The 19186-nt window shown below is 51.0% G+C and overlaps 1 protein-coding gene across 1 annotated transcript in view; it reads right to left on the bottom strand.

Annotated features, from left to right (window-relative positions):
• CAPN13 (calpain 13) overlaps positions 1–19186 on the bottom strand; it is a 274099-nt gene that overhangs the window by 233405 nt on the left and 21508 nt on the right. Inside the window, 7 exon segments of the mRNA XM_029232828.1 lie at positions 960–1102; positions 3437–3582; positions 4620–4694; positions 8699–8784; positions 13575–13649; positions 14580–14703; positions 14705–14749. Of these exon segments, the coding sequence (XP_029088661.1) occupies positions 960–1102; positions 3437–3582; positions 4620–4694; positions 8699–8784; positions 13575–13649; positions 14580–14703; positions 14705–14749 (694 nt within the window).

The following is a 19186-nucleotide window of genomic DNA, read 5'->3' as shown; positions in this document are numbered from 1 at the left end:
ACTGAAGGCTCGAGGGACATCTGGCACCCGGTCCCCAGCTCTGCCATTAACTCTGTGTCACATCACGTCACTGGGCCTCAGTTTCTTCACCTGTAATATGGGGACAGGGGATCCCAGCATTTGATGGTTGCACGATCTCAGTTATCCATGTTCGTGCAGAGGCTGTGGGGTGCATGATTTGAGAACCCTTCACTTTATCTGTGGGATGCATTAAACTATTTGGGAAAGGAGGAGGGAGCACAGGTATCAGATTTTCTTTTGTAACTCCTTTCTTTTTCATGGTGTTAAAAAAAAAAAAAAAAAAAGGAATTCCCTGATCACCTCCTCACAGTTAGTGTGTGTGCAGGTGAGTGTGTGTTGGGGGTTGTGTGGCGGGATGGCCCCTTAGGAGCTGAAGGGCTGACTGAAGAGCCATCAGAGGGGAGGGGAGGCTAGGCGGAGAGGAAGACCTGGCCTTGGATGAGTGGCCAAGCAGATGCTCGTAAGCCAACCATGGAGCTTTGACCGATTTTGGTGTAAGCATAAGAGAAAAACGTACCTCCCGGCTGTATACCCAGGATTGTTTTTTCCCTTAAACTCCTCCCAGAGTTTAGCCAATGATTCTCAGACATTTCTGTGTATAAGCATTCCCTGGGGAGCTCATTACAATGCAGATTTTCAGGCTCCATCCACGGAGATCGGGACTTAGAATGTTTGGGGGTGATCCCAGAATCTGCACTGTTGCAACAGCTGGTCTCGGACCAGACTACTTTTTAAGGAACAAGCATCAGAGCCTGCAGCAGGGCAGGAGCTGTGCCCACTGTAACCTCCTTTGTCTCAGGTTTCCCTGAACTCTATCACCCTTTGGGTTTTATTTCTGAGTCTGCAGCTGGGTGAAATCTCCCAGCCTAGCTGGTTGCTTTCTCCAAGGTGTACAGAAATGTCCTCAAAGGGCAAAGCCCGGAAGCATGCTGCCTTACCTTGAACACCTCGGACTTCAGTGGAAATGTCCTGTCTTTTGCCTTTAAATTTTGTGGCATGACAAAATTGAAGGACACGATGACATAGTTGTTTCCCATACTTTCTGGCACAGAGAAGATGTACTGCATGTCCCTCTGGGGTCCTGCATGAAAAAGGGCAGTGATTGGACTTCAGCTCATCTCTGGCATTCCAGGATGAGATCGTGACCACTTCAGAGAGCCAGTTCAATGTTGTGATGGTTGTGATGGAAACTCTGGATTTGGGCTAATAGACCTAAGGCCTGGGTCCCATTCCCCACAGTTACTAGTTGTGACACAAGCTTCTTTATTTTGTGAGCCTCAGTCTCCTCCTCTTAAAAATAAAGAGGGAAAGTATAGTTCCTACTTGGTGAAAATGTTTCTTACACTGTAAAGTTGAGGGCTATTTTTATAATAATAAGTGGAATTCCAGAGGCCTCAGGTATGCATTGGTGACAACCATGGAGCCATGAAATGGTGTCAATCCCCCAAGCATCAATGGAGACAGAGGAAGAGAGGCAGAGAGATGGCAATTCATAGAACTCTGCTACCAAAGAGTCCTCACCAAAGCCAGAGGGAGACAACTAACGTGAAAACCATTAGATTCAAATGTGTGAGAGATCGGGACTTCCCTGGTGGTCCAGTGGTTAAAAATCCGCCTTCCAACGCAGGGGAGGCGACTTCAATCCCTGGCCGGGGAACTAAGTTCCCACATGTCACCGGGCAACTAAGCCCACGAGCCATAACTGCTAAGCCCACGCGCCTCAACTACTGAGCCCGCGTGCCACAACTACCGAGCCCACACACCACAACTACAGAGCCCGCATGCCGCAACTACTGAGACTGTGCACCACAGCTAGAGAGAAGCCTGGACACTGCAACAAAGGGCCTACGTGCTGCAACGAAACACCTGACACAGCCAAAAAAACCAAACAAAACAACACAACCAAATGCATGAGAGATAATGTATGAAAAGTAAATGAAGATGAGACAAGCTAGAAATGAATTAATAGACATCAGAAGGTTGGTGTACGGTTGGGAAGCTCTGAAGGGGGAATAGGGAGACGTAGAGGCCATCTCGGTCATCGGCTTTTTGTGAGGATCAAACAAGATGACACACTCAAGTGCAGTTAGCAGCACAGAGCCAGGTGCTCGCCGGCTGCCTCCCTTCCCTCTCTCCCTCGCAAGGAATTACTACAGATGGCACAATGTATAATTTTGGTCAGTTCATCGATCTGCACTAATATCTGGGGGTGCTGGCCCACAGTCAGACAGGTGCAGCTCAGGAAGATGAATCAGTAAACTTGCTGCCCGAGTGACTCGGTGGTTTCTTAGAATCTGTCCTTGGTCTCCTGGTGACTAGGTTCTCTGACCAGCAGAGTGAAGAGCCTGGAGGCGTGGGGTCATTCAAGCATACCATTCTCGACAGGCTGGTGCCAAGGTGAGGGAATGCACGTGTCGAGGTGCAAACACACACACACACACAAACACACACGCACAACTATGTTGTTTGGATAGCTTTTCCTATGCAGGATGTGTGAGCACACTCAGGTTCATCTTCAGAGGGTGATATTTCACTCAACCATGTCACAGACGGGGAGCCGGAGGTGCAGTGAGAGTATGTCACTCGCTCTCTTAAAATCACATCAATGAGATTCATCTCCCGGGAGCCCAAAGACAGGTTCTGAGGTGCCCACCTCTGGGATCTCAGTATGGTGCTGCAGGATACATCAACCAACATGGGCAGAAATATGCTCCCTGATGCCTGCATGGTGCTTTGTGGCTTCAAGGGGAAGATAGAGATGACTAAATTCCACTATGTACAGTTGGGGAGACTGAGGACAGAGAGACCAGAGTCACAAAGCCAAAATGTGGCAAAAACAATGGTTTAACCCAGGCCCTGACTTTTGCCCAGTGTTCTTTTCATAGCTCCCCCAATGTCCTGGATAATTTTTTTTTTTTTTTTTTTTTTTTTTGCGGTATGCGGGCCTTTCAGTGTTGTGGCCTCTCCCGTTGTGGAGCACAGGCTCCGGACGCGCAGGATCAGCGGCCATGGCTCACGGGCCCAGCCGCTCCGCGGCATGTGGGATCTTCCCGGACCGGGGCACGAACCCGTGTCCCCTGCATCGGCAGGTGGACTCTCAACCACTGCGCCACCAGGGAAGCCCCTGGATAATTACTGAAGAGCAGTGGGCCCGTTCTACTCTTGGGAGGTGGATGGAGCTTAGTAGAAGGACAGTGGGAAAGCAAGAGAGCAGGGGATTCACACTGGAGATTCTCCGGCCCACCCCCACCAGCAATCATTTCCCCTGGAGAAGTATAGCTGTCCCTTTGGGCTGACAAAGTCCTCTTCTTCAGGCTGATGGTCTAGAATCGAGGGCCATTGAGAGCTGAAGCTGGGATAGGGCAAAGGCTAGCAGCTTCCCATCTGGCAGAATAATTACCAAGGTCATAACTACCTTCCGCATTTCCTGGAATTAAGTGGTTCTTAAACATCAGTTGGGACCATCTTTCATGGAGTGCGTTTCCATGGCCCAGGCTGATTGGAACTTGCTTACATATAAATAGGCAGAAGAAGTTATCTCGGAAATCTTGACATGACATCCTGTTATAAAGAGAGACACATCACTTAACGACTACGTGTTTGTCCCATAACTTCACTGTACCTCTGCCTGTCAGCTATAGTATCCGTTGATTTACCACCGTCCTACCCAAAGGCCAGAGCCCCATTCTGGTTCCTTCGTGGTCAGATACACTTCTGATGTCTCCAGTGGTTGGAAGGACAAGGACAGAGTCAAATTATGAGTTCTTCAGGTCCCTCTCACGGCCAGCAAGACGACTGCCAGTCTCTTTCTGTCCTGGGTCCTACACACTGCTAAGAAAATCACCTTTCCCTAGGGCCCTTTGCCAAATGCACGGTTGGGGTCTTATCAGAATACAATGGATTCAACACCTAAAATCATACCTGTGATTAAAGTTGCGATACTGGAAATACTCTTCCTCCTAATTTATATGTGTCCCTCTGATTCTTAATTACTTAGACCCAGTCTCTTTCTCACACATGCTAAATTTTATTTAAGTATGTCATTGAATAAACCAGACAACCCTTCAGAGAAATGTCCATCTTATTCTTTAAGATGTGAGCATAGGGCTGGGGATGTGTTGTAAAACATCTAGTCCTACATAGCTGCTGAGTGATGACACCGATGACTCACCCAGAACTCTAGAGTCAGGGCTGGGAGATTAACCCCCATGTTCCTCTCTTGCGATTCATGCCAGGAAAGACTGTGGCACTCCAGGGCTCCAAAAAAGATGGCAAAAGAAGTTACAGGCATGATAACCATGCATCCTGGTTTCCAGGAAACTGGTGGTTTCAAAGCTTTGGTGCCAATATTCCCTTCTACCATTAACATTTCCTGAGAGTTCTAACATTTCAGAGAGGAAATACCTTTCATGCAAAGAGAGAACACACAATTTCCTTTTCAAAGCTTTTGTGTCTTGGTGGAGAAAATAGCCTCCTTCTACCTAGATCTCTGAAAAGCGAATCTTTATTCTCACAAAAGTTTAGGGAAAAGGGTGGGGATTGAGGGTTTGGGCAATAGTTAAAGATTTAAAATCTAATTTTGCAAAAAGTGTAAGTACCAAAACTCGCCATCATCCTTATTTTCATACAACTGGCTTTTCCGTCGGTCGTGGGTTTCCTGCCACTCCAGAGACCTGGGCGTGGAGAGACAGACCATAGGATGAGACCTCCTGGGATATTTCATCTCAACCACACATGGCCCGACAGGGGCCCTTTGCACAGGCCTCCAGTAGCTTCTGGGTGTGAGTGGACAGTGTCGCTCTACCTGGTGATTCTATGCTGATGGCTTCCAAGCTGTCTCCCAGCCCCATCCTCTTTCCTGAGCTTCAGATGGATACATGCTATGGTCCATTCCTTGTCTCCACCAGAGCCCCACCGTGACCTTGAAATCAACGTATCCCTCTGCCTCCTTCTACTGCCCACGCGAGAACGTGAAGGGTTATTCTCCCGCATACCCTCCACGTCCAAGCCATCACCAAATGGTAATGATTTATTGATTCTACCTCCTAAACCCCTCTCAAAGCCGTCGAATTATTTCCATCCTTATTGCTGTTTTCAAGTTCAAGAACCCTCATCTCCCTCTTGGACTGCTCACCGGTCTCCCGGAACTCAGTCCGGCCCGCTTTCCTGTTCATACTCTACACCTCCAATCAAAACAATCTTTCTAAAACAGAAGTCTGGTTAGGGCACTTCCCTGCTGAAAACACATCAGTGCTGCCCTTTTACTCTCAGGATGAACTTCAAACTCTGAAAGAGAACTTGGCCTCTGCTTACCTCTCCAGGTTTACCCGAGCAGCTCCCTATCCCCCTGCCCTTGAACTGTACACTCCAGCAATAATGAACATCTTCATTTCCTTAGAAATACCTGTCTGTCTGGTGGCAGTGGCAGCACCCAACCCAGACCCGCCTTGGCCTTCACCATGATGCTCCCTCTGCCTGGAATACACTTCCTCCTTTCAGTCCTATAACCCAATAACTTTTACTCATCTTTCCTCCTAAAAGGCACTTCTGTTGGGAAACCTTCCCTGTCCCCCCTGGGGTGCCCTTCCTTTGAGCCCGCATGGCACACTGTACCGCTCCCATCTCAGCACTTAGCACCCTGTGTTACTAGTGCTTGTTTATTTCTTGCTGTCCCCCATTAGACTCCAAGTGTCATGAGATCAGTGACCTTGCTCACCATTATATTATCCGTCATAGGGCTTTAACACAATGCCTTGGCGCATAGTGGGATGCCATAATTTTTTGCTGGCTTAATTAATTAATAATTAAAGCTGTCTACTTCATTGGGATAATGTGTTCCAGAAGCTAGTTCTAGAGTCTGCGGTGAAGGAGGGAGACCTCACAGGCAGAAGGGAGCATCTGTCACTTCCCAGCCCACTCCTGAAAGTGGAGGCATGTCCATAGGTGATGGCCCCCAAGGCACAAAAGTGTAATGAGACCCTTCTCTGGAAGGGTCCAGTTCTCTGGAACTGACTTGCATGGAGGGCCTGGGTCACCTCTGTGCCGGGAGAGCAACGCAGGGACCACTCAGGCTTCTGGCTGCAGGCCGAGCCAGTCACATGTGTTATTGTAAAATGGTAATTTTATAATTAAGTGATAATTACATTTTCTGCAGTGTGTAAGGGAAAATAAATGTAGTGTAAATCAATACACTATTGATTCATGCAAGTTTGTCTTTAAGTGTGTGTGATTGAAATTTCCATTATGGTTGAGATCAGACCACCCGCCCTCCCCATCCGTCTCCACTCCTTAAAACGTAGGCAAGGGGCTTCCCTGGTGGCGCAGTGGTTAAGAATCCTCCTGCCAGTGCAGGGTATACAGTTCGAGCCCTGGTCCGGGAAGATCCCACATGCCGTGGAGCAATGAAGCCCATGTACCACAACTACTGAGCCTGCGCTCTAGAGCCTGTGAGCCACAACTGCTGAAGCCCCCGTGCCTAGAGCCCATGCTCCGCAACAAGAGAAGCCACCGCAGTGAGAAGCCCGCGCACCGCAATGAAGAGGAGCCCCCGCTCGCCGCAACTAGAGAAAGCCCGCACGCAGCAACGAAGACCCGACGCAGCCAAAAATAAATAAATAAATAAATAATTTTAAGAAACGTAGCGAAGAAATCGACCAGTGCACGGAGACAGTGATGATGCGGCCATATCGCTTCCTTCCAGCCCGGTTGCTGGTGGGGAATGGTGAACCTCAGCCCTCAGCCGGGGTACGTGATCCTCCAGAGTAGGTGTGGCAGGGTCCATCCCCCGTCCCTGCTCTGCACACTTCTCCTCCCTGCTCAAAGGCCTTTGTGAACCCCCATGCCTGTAGGTACAAATCCAAACCTCTCAGCTGGCACCAGGCTCTCTGGTTCCAGCCCCCGACACGTCTCCCCTAGGTTCCTCTGCCTCAGGCCAGCTTCTTGGCCCTGAACACACTACAGATGTTTCTGGCTCAGCGCAGCAGCCGACCCTTCCCGCCTACCTAGGGATGGCTTCCAAAGTGAGTCATACTTTTTTTTTGGTTGAACTCCAGTTCAACCCCATTCAAGAAGCTTTCCCTGAACAGGCCCGCCCATGGGAAGCTTCTCTTCCCTGACCTCTGGGGTCCCTTATTGCCTTCACTGGTCATTTGATCTTTAGCCTGGGGGACGTGGTCAGAACGTCAGCTCACGTGAATTTCTTGCCTCTTCTACTCAAGGGAACTGTGCCTCTGACATCTGCCCTTCCTCCACTCCTACTGCAACAGCCAACCCCGAATCAGGGATTCAGGCTAATCGGATCCCACCGCGCGCCATATTGGGCAGCTTGGGGTGATGACTGGGAAGGGCTGGAAAGGGCCATGGATATCCCCAGGGAGGAAGAAAGGACAGAGGCAGCATAAAAGGAGAGAGTACGGCGGGGAGTAAAAGTATTGTCCAGTGGTGCGTGGTTTTGCAATTTCATTCCCCTTCTGTGCGGGAGGAGGGGATTCAGCTGCCCTGTTCTCCAGGGGGCATCTGAGGGAGGTCACACCCAGGTTTATGCTAAGAATTCATGTCTCTCCCTCTCCCTCTCTCTCATATTCCTACCCTCCAGCCCCACCTGTGCAGGCGCCTCGGCTGGTGGGCACCGCCCAGCCTGGGGCATCAGGCTCAGGCAGGGATGGGAGAACTCTGCATTCGCCTCCAGAACACACTTCTCCGTGTATTGATTTTCACCTGCTTGAACGCAATGTATTTCCTTTCAGATCATGTTCTCCCTCGTGCTAAGCTGCCACGGCTGGCCAACGTGTCTCGACTCTTTCCGTGGATCTAACACAGGCCCTCAGAGACCTGCGGGCAGGCTGGGCCTTGCTGGCTGCTGAGAGGAGCCAGTCCCCTGTGGCTGGCCTGCCATCCCTCTCAGGCCTGTCATCTCATTCTTAGTCAGCAAAGGGGTGGGGACCAGGGATCCATCCTCCTGGCAGCTGGGAAACACCAGCCCAGCTCTCCAGGAACTAGAGACCACACAGCGGGGGCCCCATAGATCAGCTGGGTCAGCGAGCAACTGCCTGGGACACGGCCAGCAGAGGCATCTGAGACCCACGTAGCTTTGTTCACTCCTACCACCAGCAAGGCACTGGCTGCTCGTGGGAGTCTGGACCAATACGGCAGGATGGATGATGCAGGTGGAATGAATCAAAAAATCAGCCAGATCTTTGCCTCAGCTCCCCAGCTCCCCCTAGAATGAAGTCTTTTCCATCCTGATGACATGGCATCATCTGGATCAGAATCCCATGGGATCCTTTTATGGAAGGAGACTCCTTCTCCCCATCTCTGTCTGCCAAGTAGAGCTTGACTCCTGCCCTACCCTGCCCCTCTTTTAATTTCGTACTTATTCTAGGTATATGGGTTCATCGCTCAAGACTGCTTCCTTCTGGAGGACAGACACTGTCTCTTGTCATCTGTATGCATCCCACAGCACCCACCCAGCACAGTGTACTTAGTCCGGAGTACACAGCAGGTGTTTAAATGATGCTTGGTGAATGGCATCACGGGAGTGTGAGTTCAACTGAAAGTCACACACAGGTGTGAGCTGGACAGACCTGCAGTGAGATCTACCTGCTGCCCTCATGGGTCAGAATGCTCTCCAAACACCGGGTCTCCATGAAGGAGAGAGAGAGGTTTCCAAAAGCCGTACCTATCATTCCAGCGCCCTCTCCATTCGCTCTTGCCTCAGGGGCTCCACAGGCGGATAAGATATTCCCAGCCGCTCCTGTACTGAATCTGCAAAGAACAGAAAAGGAAAACTGTCAGTGGTCTCCAGCAAGAGTCAGCAGAAGGGATATGAATGCAGCTGCTTTTCACCTCCAAGGGCTAATTTAACTTCTGACCTCATTTGGCTGCAGCAGGAAAAAAAAAAATGGAAAGGAAAAAAAATCAATGTCTCTGCCTGTGTGGAGTTGGAATGAGACCGAGGAGAAAACGGTCCTTCTTTCTGTGCAGCACCTTGAAGGGCAGGCACAGCTTCCTCAGTCTGTACGACTGCATCCTAAAACCTGAGCCAGCTGAGACAACAGCAGATAAACAGCACGGATGGTGCCATGGGCTGCAGAGGGGAGATCTTTATGGGTCTCCAGCCTCCTCCATGTCCTGTCACAGCCGGCATCTCTATTCCACTCAAATAGCTGTTTCCTTGCTGGCGGCCCCTTGGGAGCTGTGCTGGGGTCTCCACAGCACTGTCCTGAGCAAGGCCAGTAGGAGGCTGATTTGAGCACGACCAGGACCTTTGAGGCCTGGGAGTGGAGCCCTCCTAGACTGCGGCCCCGGGGCTGCACCCGGCCCCCCTGGCAGCCTGCCTCTGTCAGCGAGCAGGGCATCCCCGTGGCCTGAACGTTCCTTCCTTCCCCAGGGGATCGCATGATCATCTGTCCCAGATACAGAGGCCGGCACACTTGCTCCTTCAGACCACTGAGGCCAGAGGGCAGGACTGTTCGTTGAAAAGTTACAACAAAACAATCACAACCCTTTGGACTTATGTTCCTGGATCCAGGAGGCCTCCGCCTGGTGAGAGGAATTAAAGCATGATTGAGTTGTAGCGGCAGTATTGATCTGTGCTAATGTTGTCTGAGGAGACAGAGGCCTGGAGAGGTGAGGAAGGGGCGGACTTGTTCACTGATTCCAGGTCACAGGAGAAAGTCCCGAGTGGAATATTCCCACGTGGAAAAGAAACCCGTGTGTGGAGGCAGGGCTCGGAGACAGGCCTGGCTGAGTGTGTGATGTGCACTACGGCCTTCCATCCTCTGAGGTAGATATTCATATAATCCTCGTCTTGCAGAGGAGACTGAGCATCAGGGAGGTTAAGCAACTTTCCCAAGGCCACAGAGTAAGTGGCAGAGGAGGAACTCTGATCCCAGCCACTGTCAGTCTCCAAAGCCCAGGCTCTTAATTTTGGAATTGGGAGTGGATAAAGGATACAGCTGCTCCAGGGCCCAGCTCATTCTCACATGTGGACGAGACCCTGACCTTGCACGTAAACCCTGGGCCAGCACGTGATTACCAGTAGGGCAGTGGCATGAAGGAGCGATGTGGTCAGACAAGGGCCCAAGAACCCAGCTTGGGTATGGTTCTTTTCTTGTCTACTTCTGTCTAGCTGACACTGCAGTGAAAGGTACTCTTTTAATGCCACGTGGGATGGGGTGCCCCTCTCTGCCCCCCACCAGGCACCCCAGGCTTTGCACACAGTGTATGCTTAAGTGCCAGCATGTGACGGAGCCCATGGAACAGGGACGCGAGAAATGGGCGCCTGGCGGCCCAAATAGCTTAACGAGCCACCCTCAGTGCCTAAGGGACAGTCAGGGGCTCAGGCAGGCACAGGGGAGAAGAGGGGCCAGTGCCCGGAAGGGGCTGAGAGCAGGGCTAAATGAGGCATGCAGAGAAACACGTACCCCCTGGCCCCGGGGAGTCACTGACCCAGCCAGGTGCATAGTAAAAAATGCCAATTTCATTTATCTTCCTGTCTGTGTCCCGCCCAGAGGGTGGATGAGCAGATTAAAAAGCTCACTGCATTTATGGGCTGGTTTAATCTTACCACTTGTGGTCAGAGTTATAACCTCCTCTTTCTGCAGGAAGAACCTTTAATCAAGTTCTTGGGCGCTGTCTGACCCTGTCACTTCTTTTCGACAGTGCTCTGTTGGTGATCACATGGGCCTTGGCCAAGTGCCTCAGGCGTAACCTTCGAGGCTAAGGTCACAGCTGCATCTGAGAATGGGCGGGCTTTCTTGCTTCACTCTCCTGGCTGCTGACTGTACCCTGACCCTGGTCAGATCTCTCAGAAAGGGTGCCACTGGGAAGAGGTGATCCAGGTTATCTGTCCTAGGATAATAATTCCTTGAAAGTATTCTCTTGAATGCAAGTTCCAGAGGCAGTTAATTGTTACTCCTAGAAAAAAAATGGTTTCATGGCTAATGGTAGATTAAAACCAAGCTGTACTTATATTGTTAATACATTGTTAATACAGGCCTTCTCAGAGCCTTTAACATGTTAACATCCGAATACTGCTTTCATAGAGCATCGCACCAGGCTGGTGCTCCTTTGAGCACAGGCTGGGAAGCGTCAGCAGCCGTAGAGTGGCAAGAATGGTGGGAATGGATCACGCAGGACACACGGTCTTCATCACCTACTGTCACAGAAGTGTCCTGTTTAGACTGCTGTGTGTTATAAGAACAACTCAAAGCGTGTGCTGTGGGGGAGGAAACATCCGGGCTGTGAGCAGAATCATCACGAGCCCAAACCCCAGCCAAGCCCGCACTTCCACTCCCCAGTTCACCTCCATGACCTTGGCCCTAGGTGTTTACTTGGCTGCTCTATAAGCCGGCAGTCACTGCCATCCCCACGGCCAGCCTCTGCGGGACTCACATTCCGTGGCCATCTGGACCTCTGGATACACAAGTCCCTTCTCCCCTGCATTCAGAGGAGAAAGAAAGGCCGTCTCAATGTATGAAAAGGGCCTTGCCAGGAACGGCCAGCACATCACGCAGGTACCATGGCTCCTTCCTTCCATGCCCAGCACAGATATCACTCATTGATCACAGCTCTCTTTTTCCAAGTCCGGAAGCAGAGCCCAAGTCTTGTCAACACAGTAATCCAGGCAGCCCTGCCTGGATCAAGGCTGGCACACAAGAAAGCGGACTTTCTCTCTCTAACCTAGACTTGTCCACATCCGGGATGGGGAGCTACGGGGAGCAGAATGTCCATCCGTGGCCAGATGTGATGATGGTATTGTCTGTCTCCACTGAGAATTCAGAGAAGGGCAAGGGAGATCCCAGAGGAAGGGCATCTGGAACCACTGGGACTGGGATCTCTTATGGCTTCGGTTTATCAGGGTCTCTTCCTTGCTTGTGGGAAATGTCCTTGGAGCTCCTCACATATTCTATGATGGAGAATCCGTGATGTCATCCTCATAGGCCAAAGACAAGTGCATTCATTCACTCATGCAAGCACACTCGTCCGCTGATGCAACAGGCATTTATTAGGTGCCTACTCTCCTCCAGTTGCTGTGCAGAGGAAGCATTTTGGTACTGATTTCCTTAGGGAGGAAGGCGGGAGAGAAAATACTGCCTCTGGGTTTTTTGTTTGTTTGTTTGTTTGCTTTGTTTTGTTTTGTTTTTTAACATCTTTATTGGAGTATAATTGCTTTACAATGTTGTGTTAGTTTCTGCTGTATAACAAAGTGAATCAGCTATACGTATACATATATCCCCATATCTCCTCCCTCTTGCGTCTCCCTCCCACCTTGCGTCTGTTTTGCAGATTGGAACATTCACCCAAACACAAAGCAATGGAGTAACTGGCCTAAGGTCAATGGACAGGAGAGACAGATTGACACGCAGAGAGGGAAGGCAGATATGAGAAATAGGCCGTAAATAGAAGCTGATACTCTGCGTTCCTTGGCCCATAAATACCTGTGAAAAATGGACCCTGGGGTTTGCGACACTGTCTCTTATGACCTAGAAGACATTATCAGACCTCAAGAGTTGTGAGAACTACAGAGATGGGGGAACATTTGTGGGAAATCATCACAAGGCCAGGAAGTGCTGTCCCTGCACGGCTGCGTGATAAGCGTAGGTGGGAACTCAGGAGTCGTGGTGTCTGGGCCCAGCCATTTCAAGCAGCTGTATCACCCTGGCCTTCCCCTCTCAGGTGTCGGCTTCTCATTTATGAATTGAGGAGGGTGGACTTTAGTAGTGTTTTCCAGACCAAACGCCACTGCACACACTGATGATATGCATTTTTGTCCACCCAAAGTTGGTTGTTGCATCAAGGGGAAAGACTGTCCCCCAGTAGCCATCCTCCCCTCATTCATGGGAATAAAGTTCTAGCTGGGCATATGGCAGCCCAGCTAGATGGTATGTTTCCCAGACAACCTTGGGCCTCAGGGTGGCACATGACTAGGTCCAGACTCATTGGATCTGAGAGAAAATGGTGTGTGCCTTTACTGATACGTGCCTTCCTTAGGGATGTATAAGTGTCCCTGGCCTCTTTCTCCTCCCCCGGCTGGGAAATGAGGGGACCTGAGGCAGCTGCCCTGGGCTCCCAGATAGAAGCCCCATGTTGCAGGTGGCAGAGCCAGCTACCAGCTCTGGAATCACCTGCCTAGCTGAGTAGTGAACTTGATCTTGTTTGAGCCCCTGCATTTTCAAGTGTCTTTTTCAGAGCAGTTCAGTTGGTACATAACAAATAAAACCCTTTTGGGGCAAAATTTTCTCCAAAGTCAATTGGGTAGTTAATTCTGCTTTCTTTTTGGGCTAATCCCCCAGCCTAGTTAGACACTCTGCCTGTCTGAGGCCATTCAAGGATAGTAAGATTTTTGGTGGGTCCCTGGGGGATGAGGATACTGGGCACCAGAACTACTGGATGAAGAGAGGGAATGAGGTTGTCCATGATGGGCCTGGACATGGTGGAGGCAAGGGTGATCACTACTTGTTTCAGCTTCTTGGGCTCACCGAGGCAAGTGATTCTGACTCCTGTGTAGGGGAGCAAGAACCCTGGGGCACCGTGTTCATGGAGAGCCTTACCTGCTCAGCGCCAGTCACTATGTAGGCATGCCGACTCACCAGCCCGTTTACCATCCTCGTGGACTCACCTGTTGGCTTCAAAGGAGGAAAGCAGACCAAGCATTAAACATTCACACATTCTTCAAAAAGATAGAAAAGCACTATTCAGTCAGCAGCTGGGCTGTGGCCAGATGAAAAGCATCCCTGACTCACGTTGGAACGGCATGTGTTCCTGGATTTCTTTCCTAGAGAGGCAGAGTTTGAAGGCTGTAGGGTGCTTGAGGCCCCAGCATTTCACACCTCAGGAGACCACCCCATGACAGACAGAAGGCCACCAAGTCCTGAGGACGTGGGCTGCTGGCTTCTCCAATTACTTGCTATCAATGAGACACAACACAAGACATAACTTCTGGGCATTTTGTGGGAGTTGGGAAGACCTAACACCTCCAAGCTATGAGGAATTGGGGTTTAAAGTGCATTCTGGTTTCATGTGGCATTGCAGACTAGGGGTGTGTGACTCAAAGCCCACATGGTTAAAGAGTGAAGGAATTGTCCTCAGGGATACGGTGTTGGCTGTCTCAGAACAGACTCAAATAATTTGGAGGGTCATTCAGGCTTTTCAGAATGGGGTAGTCTGCCTTTGGGCTGCTGCCTTTAAAGCCAGTGAGAATCAAAGGGCACCCCATTCACTCTGGACCCCACTGCTTCCGGTCACAGGGAAGCACTAGGCAAAGGCTTCAGTATCAGACGAGAGCATCTGAACCCCTGCTCAGCCACTCACTGGCTGTGTGGCGGTAAGCATTTTACTTAGCCTCTCTGAGCCCATTTCTTCTTCTGTAAGTGAATTCTGCGATCCCTATTTCAGATGGAGGGCTACCGTGAGGATTAAATGAGGTGGCGTCGGTAAAGCACAGCATCAGTGCTCCGTGATGGTCACTTGGCCATTCCCCCGAATGGGCCAGTGGCTGAACACTCCTGGGCGAGGAAAGGCTCGAACCAGTGCAGCGAGATTCCTGGTCTACTCACCCCGGCCAGGGTGCTGCAGGTCATCAGGGAGCCTGCCTCGGCTACCATCTTCACCACTGTCATCAGGTCAGACGAGGAGGAACGCAGGCTGATGCTGGTGACCACCCCTCCCGTGAGGTCCACCATCAGGGAGGTAGCCATGGTGCAGGTTGACATAGGACCCATGAAACCTGGGAGGGATAAAGGCAGATCAACGCCTGTGGTGCCTTTGGTGCCCCCAGACAGGGAGGGTGTACCCGGACCTCTGCATATTTCCCAGGACTTCCCAACCACCCCCGGGCTATGGCAACCCACCCACCTTCTGTTCTCCTGGATAAAGAATCTAGCGATGTGCCACCATTATCACTTCCTTCTCCTGGTCTCCTGGGCTTGGGGAGCCCCACGGGTGGCAGTATTGTACAGAGCTTAGGAATGCAGGTGCTGGAGCCACAGGCCAAAGGTTGAATCCCAGTCTCACCAGATACTCAGCTGCTTCACCTATAGACAAGTTACTTAACCTCGTGGGGCTGGGCTTGGCGTAGTGCCTGGCACGTGGGAAGCCTTTAATAAGGACTGGCTATTACTATGATAAGGATCCACTGTTTCAGTACGGAGGTTCCTTAAAAAGCTACAAACAGAACTACCATATGACCCAGCAATCCCACTCCTGGGCATGTACCCTGAGAAAACCATCATTCAAAAAGAGTCATGTACCACAATGTTCACTGCAGCTCTATTTACAATAGCCAGGACATGGAAGCAACCTAAGTGTCCATCATCAACAGATGAATGGATAAAGAAGATGTGGCACATATATACAGTGGAATATTACTCAGCCCTAAAAAGAAACGAAATGGAGTTATCTGTAGTGAGGTGCATGGACCTAGAGTCTGTCATACAAAGTAAAGTAAGTCAGAAAGAGAAAAACAAATACCGTAGGCTAACACATATATATGGAATCTAAAAAAAAAAAAAAATGGTCATGAAGAACCTAGGGGCAAGATGGGAATAAAGACACAGACCTACTAGAGAATGGACTTGAGGATACGGGGAGGGGGAAGGGTAAGCTGGGACAAAGTGAGAGAGTGGCATGGACATATATACACTACCAAACGTAAAACAGATTGCTAGTGGGAAGCAGCCGCATAGCACTGGGAGATCAGCTAGGTGGTTTGTGACCACCTAGAGGGGTGGGATAGGGAGGGTGGGAGGGTGGAAGATGCAAGAGGGAAGAGATATGGGAACGTATGTATATGTATAACTGATTCACTTTGTTATAAAGCAGAAACTAACACACCATTGTAAAGCAATTATACTCCAATAAAGATGTTAAAAAAAAAAGGATCCACTGTTTCCTGTTTAACAACAGTGGTAAGTACTCGTTGTGTGCAGGGTACCTTGCTAGGCACTGAGCGTTCAAAGATGGATGAGACCCTGTTCCTGCCCTCCAAGAGCCCACAGTCAACAATTGTGATGCTCGCTGTGGCCATAGGCAGCCTCTATTCTTACTCTGTGTGAAGCTTGACCCAGAATCCCCATTCCCATCCTCAGAACTAACCCACTCCCCCCAGAATCACCAGTGAGGTGATGTCACTGAAGGTAACACAGGTGAGGGTGAGGCTTACATAACACATCCCCAAAGCAAACCACCTAGAACTCTCAGACATGTTCTCCAAAATGCCTCTTCCGGGACTTCCCTGGTGGTCCAGTGGTTAAGACTCCATGCTCCCAATGCAGGGGGCCCGGCTTCGATCCCTGGTCAGGGAACTAGATCCCGCATGCTCCAGGTAAGAGCGCGCATGCCACAACTAAAGATCCCATGTGCCGCAACTAAGAGATCCCGTGTGCCGCAATGAAGATTCCGCATGTGGTAACTAAAGATCCTGAGTGCCACAGCTAAGATCCGGCTCAGCCAAATAAATTTTTAAAATAATACATATTTTTAAAAATGCCTCTTCCCACCCTCCCATGGGGTTTCTGCTTCTGGACCCACACGCTGAGAAATGCCCTGTCTTATTGCCCTACCTTGTCCTCCTCCCAATTCTCCCCCAGAGGCAGATAGCCTCCAGATTCAAGAGCCAATCTGCTCAGCCCAACTGCTGGCCTCCCCTCCCGTGAGCTCTCCTCTCGGGCGGGAGGCCGAGCTTTTCAAGGCCCCCTTTGCTCCTCCGGGGAATGGGCTCTTGCGGTCGTGCTGCCAGGTGAAGCGCGCACAGCACGTGGAGAGGGTCTGGATTGTGGGGGTGTGCTTGCTGTGAGCACGATCAGGACAGCAAGTCCATGCTCACCTGCTTCGACCGCCAAACTCGTCCACCCCTCCACAGCAGCACTCACCGCCCACATGCTCTCCCCTTAGAAGGACACGTCGGGTTGCTTTGCCTTCCTTGGGTGTCTATTTGCTGTGAGAGTGCGTGGATCACCTTGGAACAGAGAGGAAGTAACTGGGGGTCCCGGGAAGGCTTCTGAGAGGGGTCACAACTCTCAACTGAGTTTTATCCAGGTCCGGACAGTGGGATGGACATTCTGGGGAGGAAGAATCAAATCAGGTAGGCTCCGGAGCCGGAAGAGCGTGGTGGAGTGGGGGTGATGATGGACTGACTGGTATTCCCGGGAGAGAGGGCGGATTGATCACTCACAAGGAGAACCACTGAAGCAGGGGCCACATGAGGTCAGATTTGTGTTGAGAACTCAAGTTCCTGTCGATGGGGTGAACTGGAAAGGTTCCCATGGTCTCCTAAAATATAGGCTGGGCAAACCCACAAAAGCATGGAGCTGAGCCAGGCCAGGCAGGAGACCCTGCCTCTTGGTGTCAGAGCTGTCCAGTGGGCATGTTCCCACACTGCCTAGTCACTCAGGCCTCCGGCCGGGACCTAAGCTTTCCTGTCCCTGACGGGGAAGCAGAGGCCAAGCCCCATGCAGGTTGGTAGCCGCAGAAAAGCTCCAGCTGTGGCTTGCTTTCTGGTGATGCAAAACCACGTGGGGGTCAGGCGTGGGTCCACCCTGCTGCCGCCTCTACTGGGGCCCGAGGCCTCGGACAAGACCCCTCCCGGTCCTTGGCCCTTCACCTGGATCAGCTCTGGGGCTCCTCAGACACCCCTCTCTCACCATACTTCCACCTCTGCCGTTCTCTCCTCCTGGGCCCCCCCAGAATTCACGTAAACTCACTTCAGCAAATACAGATCAAGGAGCCGCTCTCAGCAGGACACCGTCCCAGGCACAGACACCATGGACGGCTTAGAGAGTCTTGTGTTAATGAAAGCAAAGGATCCACAGAACCCAAGGGCCATTCTACAGGAACCAGGTGGCAGATGGATCTCAACTCGTTATTAAACTGGTTCTAAGTCTTATCTTTCTGTCTCTCCCTCTCTCTGACCAGGGTTGTCTGGTATTAGACTCTGATCTCTGCAGTGTCTTTAGTCAACTGCAAAGCTTCGATCGTGCCTAGGTAGGTCTCAGCGTCTGACTCACTTGATTTTCCACGTTTTCTGGCTCTGGGTCCTAGATTAAGAGGGCTTTGCTGAGGGTGCTGGAAGATCACCAAGACTAGGGTTCTGGAACCCATTCCAGAGCCCACCAGCATGACCTCCCCCCTCTGGCTTCCAATAGAGCTTCACTGGAGCCACACCAGGAAAGTAGCTGCTGGCTCTGCCCTGTCACTTCAGGGCCACTGCCTCAGTGTCTACGGGCCTCGTCTGATGGTCTGAGTTCATGCACCTCCCACTCTCTGCAGTCACCACAGAGACACCCAATGCAAGGGGAGGGACCCATGGCCAGTGGCCCCCTCTCGGTGTCTTCCACAGCCTTCTCTCGCTGTGTCTCCACGATGCCCACGAAGCCTGTCCCAGCAGCAGCTGGGTGTTTAGACAACGAGCTCTCCCTCTCTGCTTTACAAACACAAGCTCACAGATCCTGCTCATGCTTCAGGGACAAGTCAACTCTTAGCACCCTTTGCTGCCAGGAAATAGAAAGGGAGGGAAAGAGGAGAGCACTGTGTTCGCCACACCTGTCACTACGCGTGTCACCTGAACCCAGGAATTCTGAGAGAGCCTTCTTCTCACCCCTCGGCTTCAGCCTCATTTTGGGGAAATGTCTACATGCCTGGCAATGATGTGAGAGGGGGAAGAATTCAGATGTCAAATCGGGATCCAAAAAGGATGCTGAAAGGCTATAATTCTGAGCCACAGAGATTCCAGAAAGGATGCTAGGCAGCTCACCAGATCTTGTCTCCCACTCTCCTATTTTATGACCTCTGGGGGAAAAAACCCTGCAAACAAAGATTTTTTTTCCCTCCACATCTGACTCACTTGACCAATTCATTTCTGACTCCCTAGCTGCAAGAATGGTTGAAAGTTTGGGATCCACATGTTCACTCGGTATTGCCTACACCCTTGAAGGGAAAGAGGACCATCTCCACCTGGACAGGTGGGTTCTCTATGCTTGCGCTGTGGTCCCTCTGTGCCAGACACTGAGTTCCAAAGATGCAAAAAGGCAAATCATTTTCCTCTAGGACTGACGGTATCAAGAAATGATGGAAAAGCACATGACTGGGGAGGACAGACCTGATCCCAGCTTGGCCTCAAACACGGTGTGACCTTGGGCGAGTCATTTCACTGCCCCTCCCCACCCCA

This window comes from Monodon monoceros, unplaced genomic scaffold (genome assembly GCF_005190385.1).
Source record: "Monodon monoceros isolate NGI ecotype Baffin Bay Population unplaced genomic scaffold, NGI_Narwhal_1 Super_Scaffold_19, whole genome shotgun sequence".
NCBI lineage: Eukaryota > Metazoa > Chordata > Mammalia > Artiodactyla > Monodontidae > Monodon > Monodon monoceros.
Note: the sequence above shows the minus strand (reverse complement) of the source record. Positions and strands in the feature narration are given on the sequence as shown.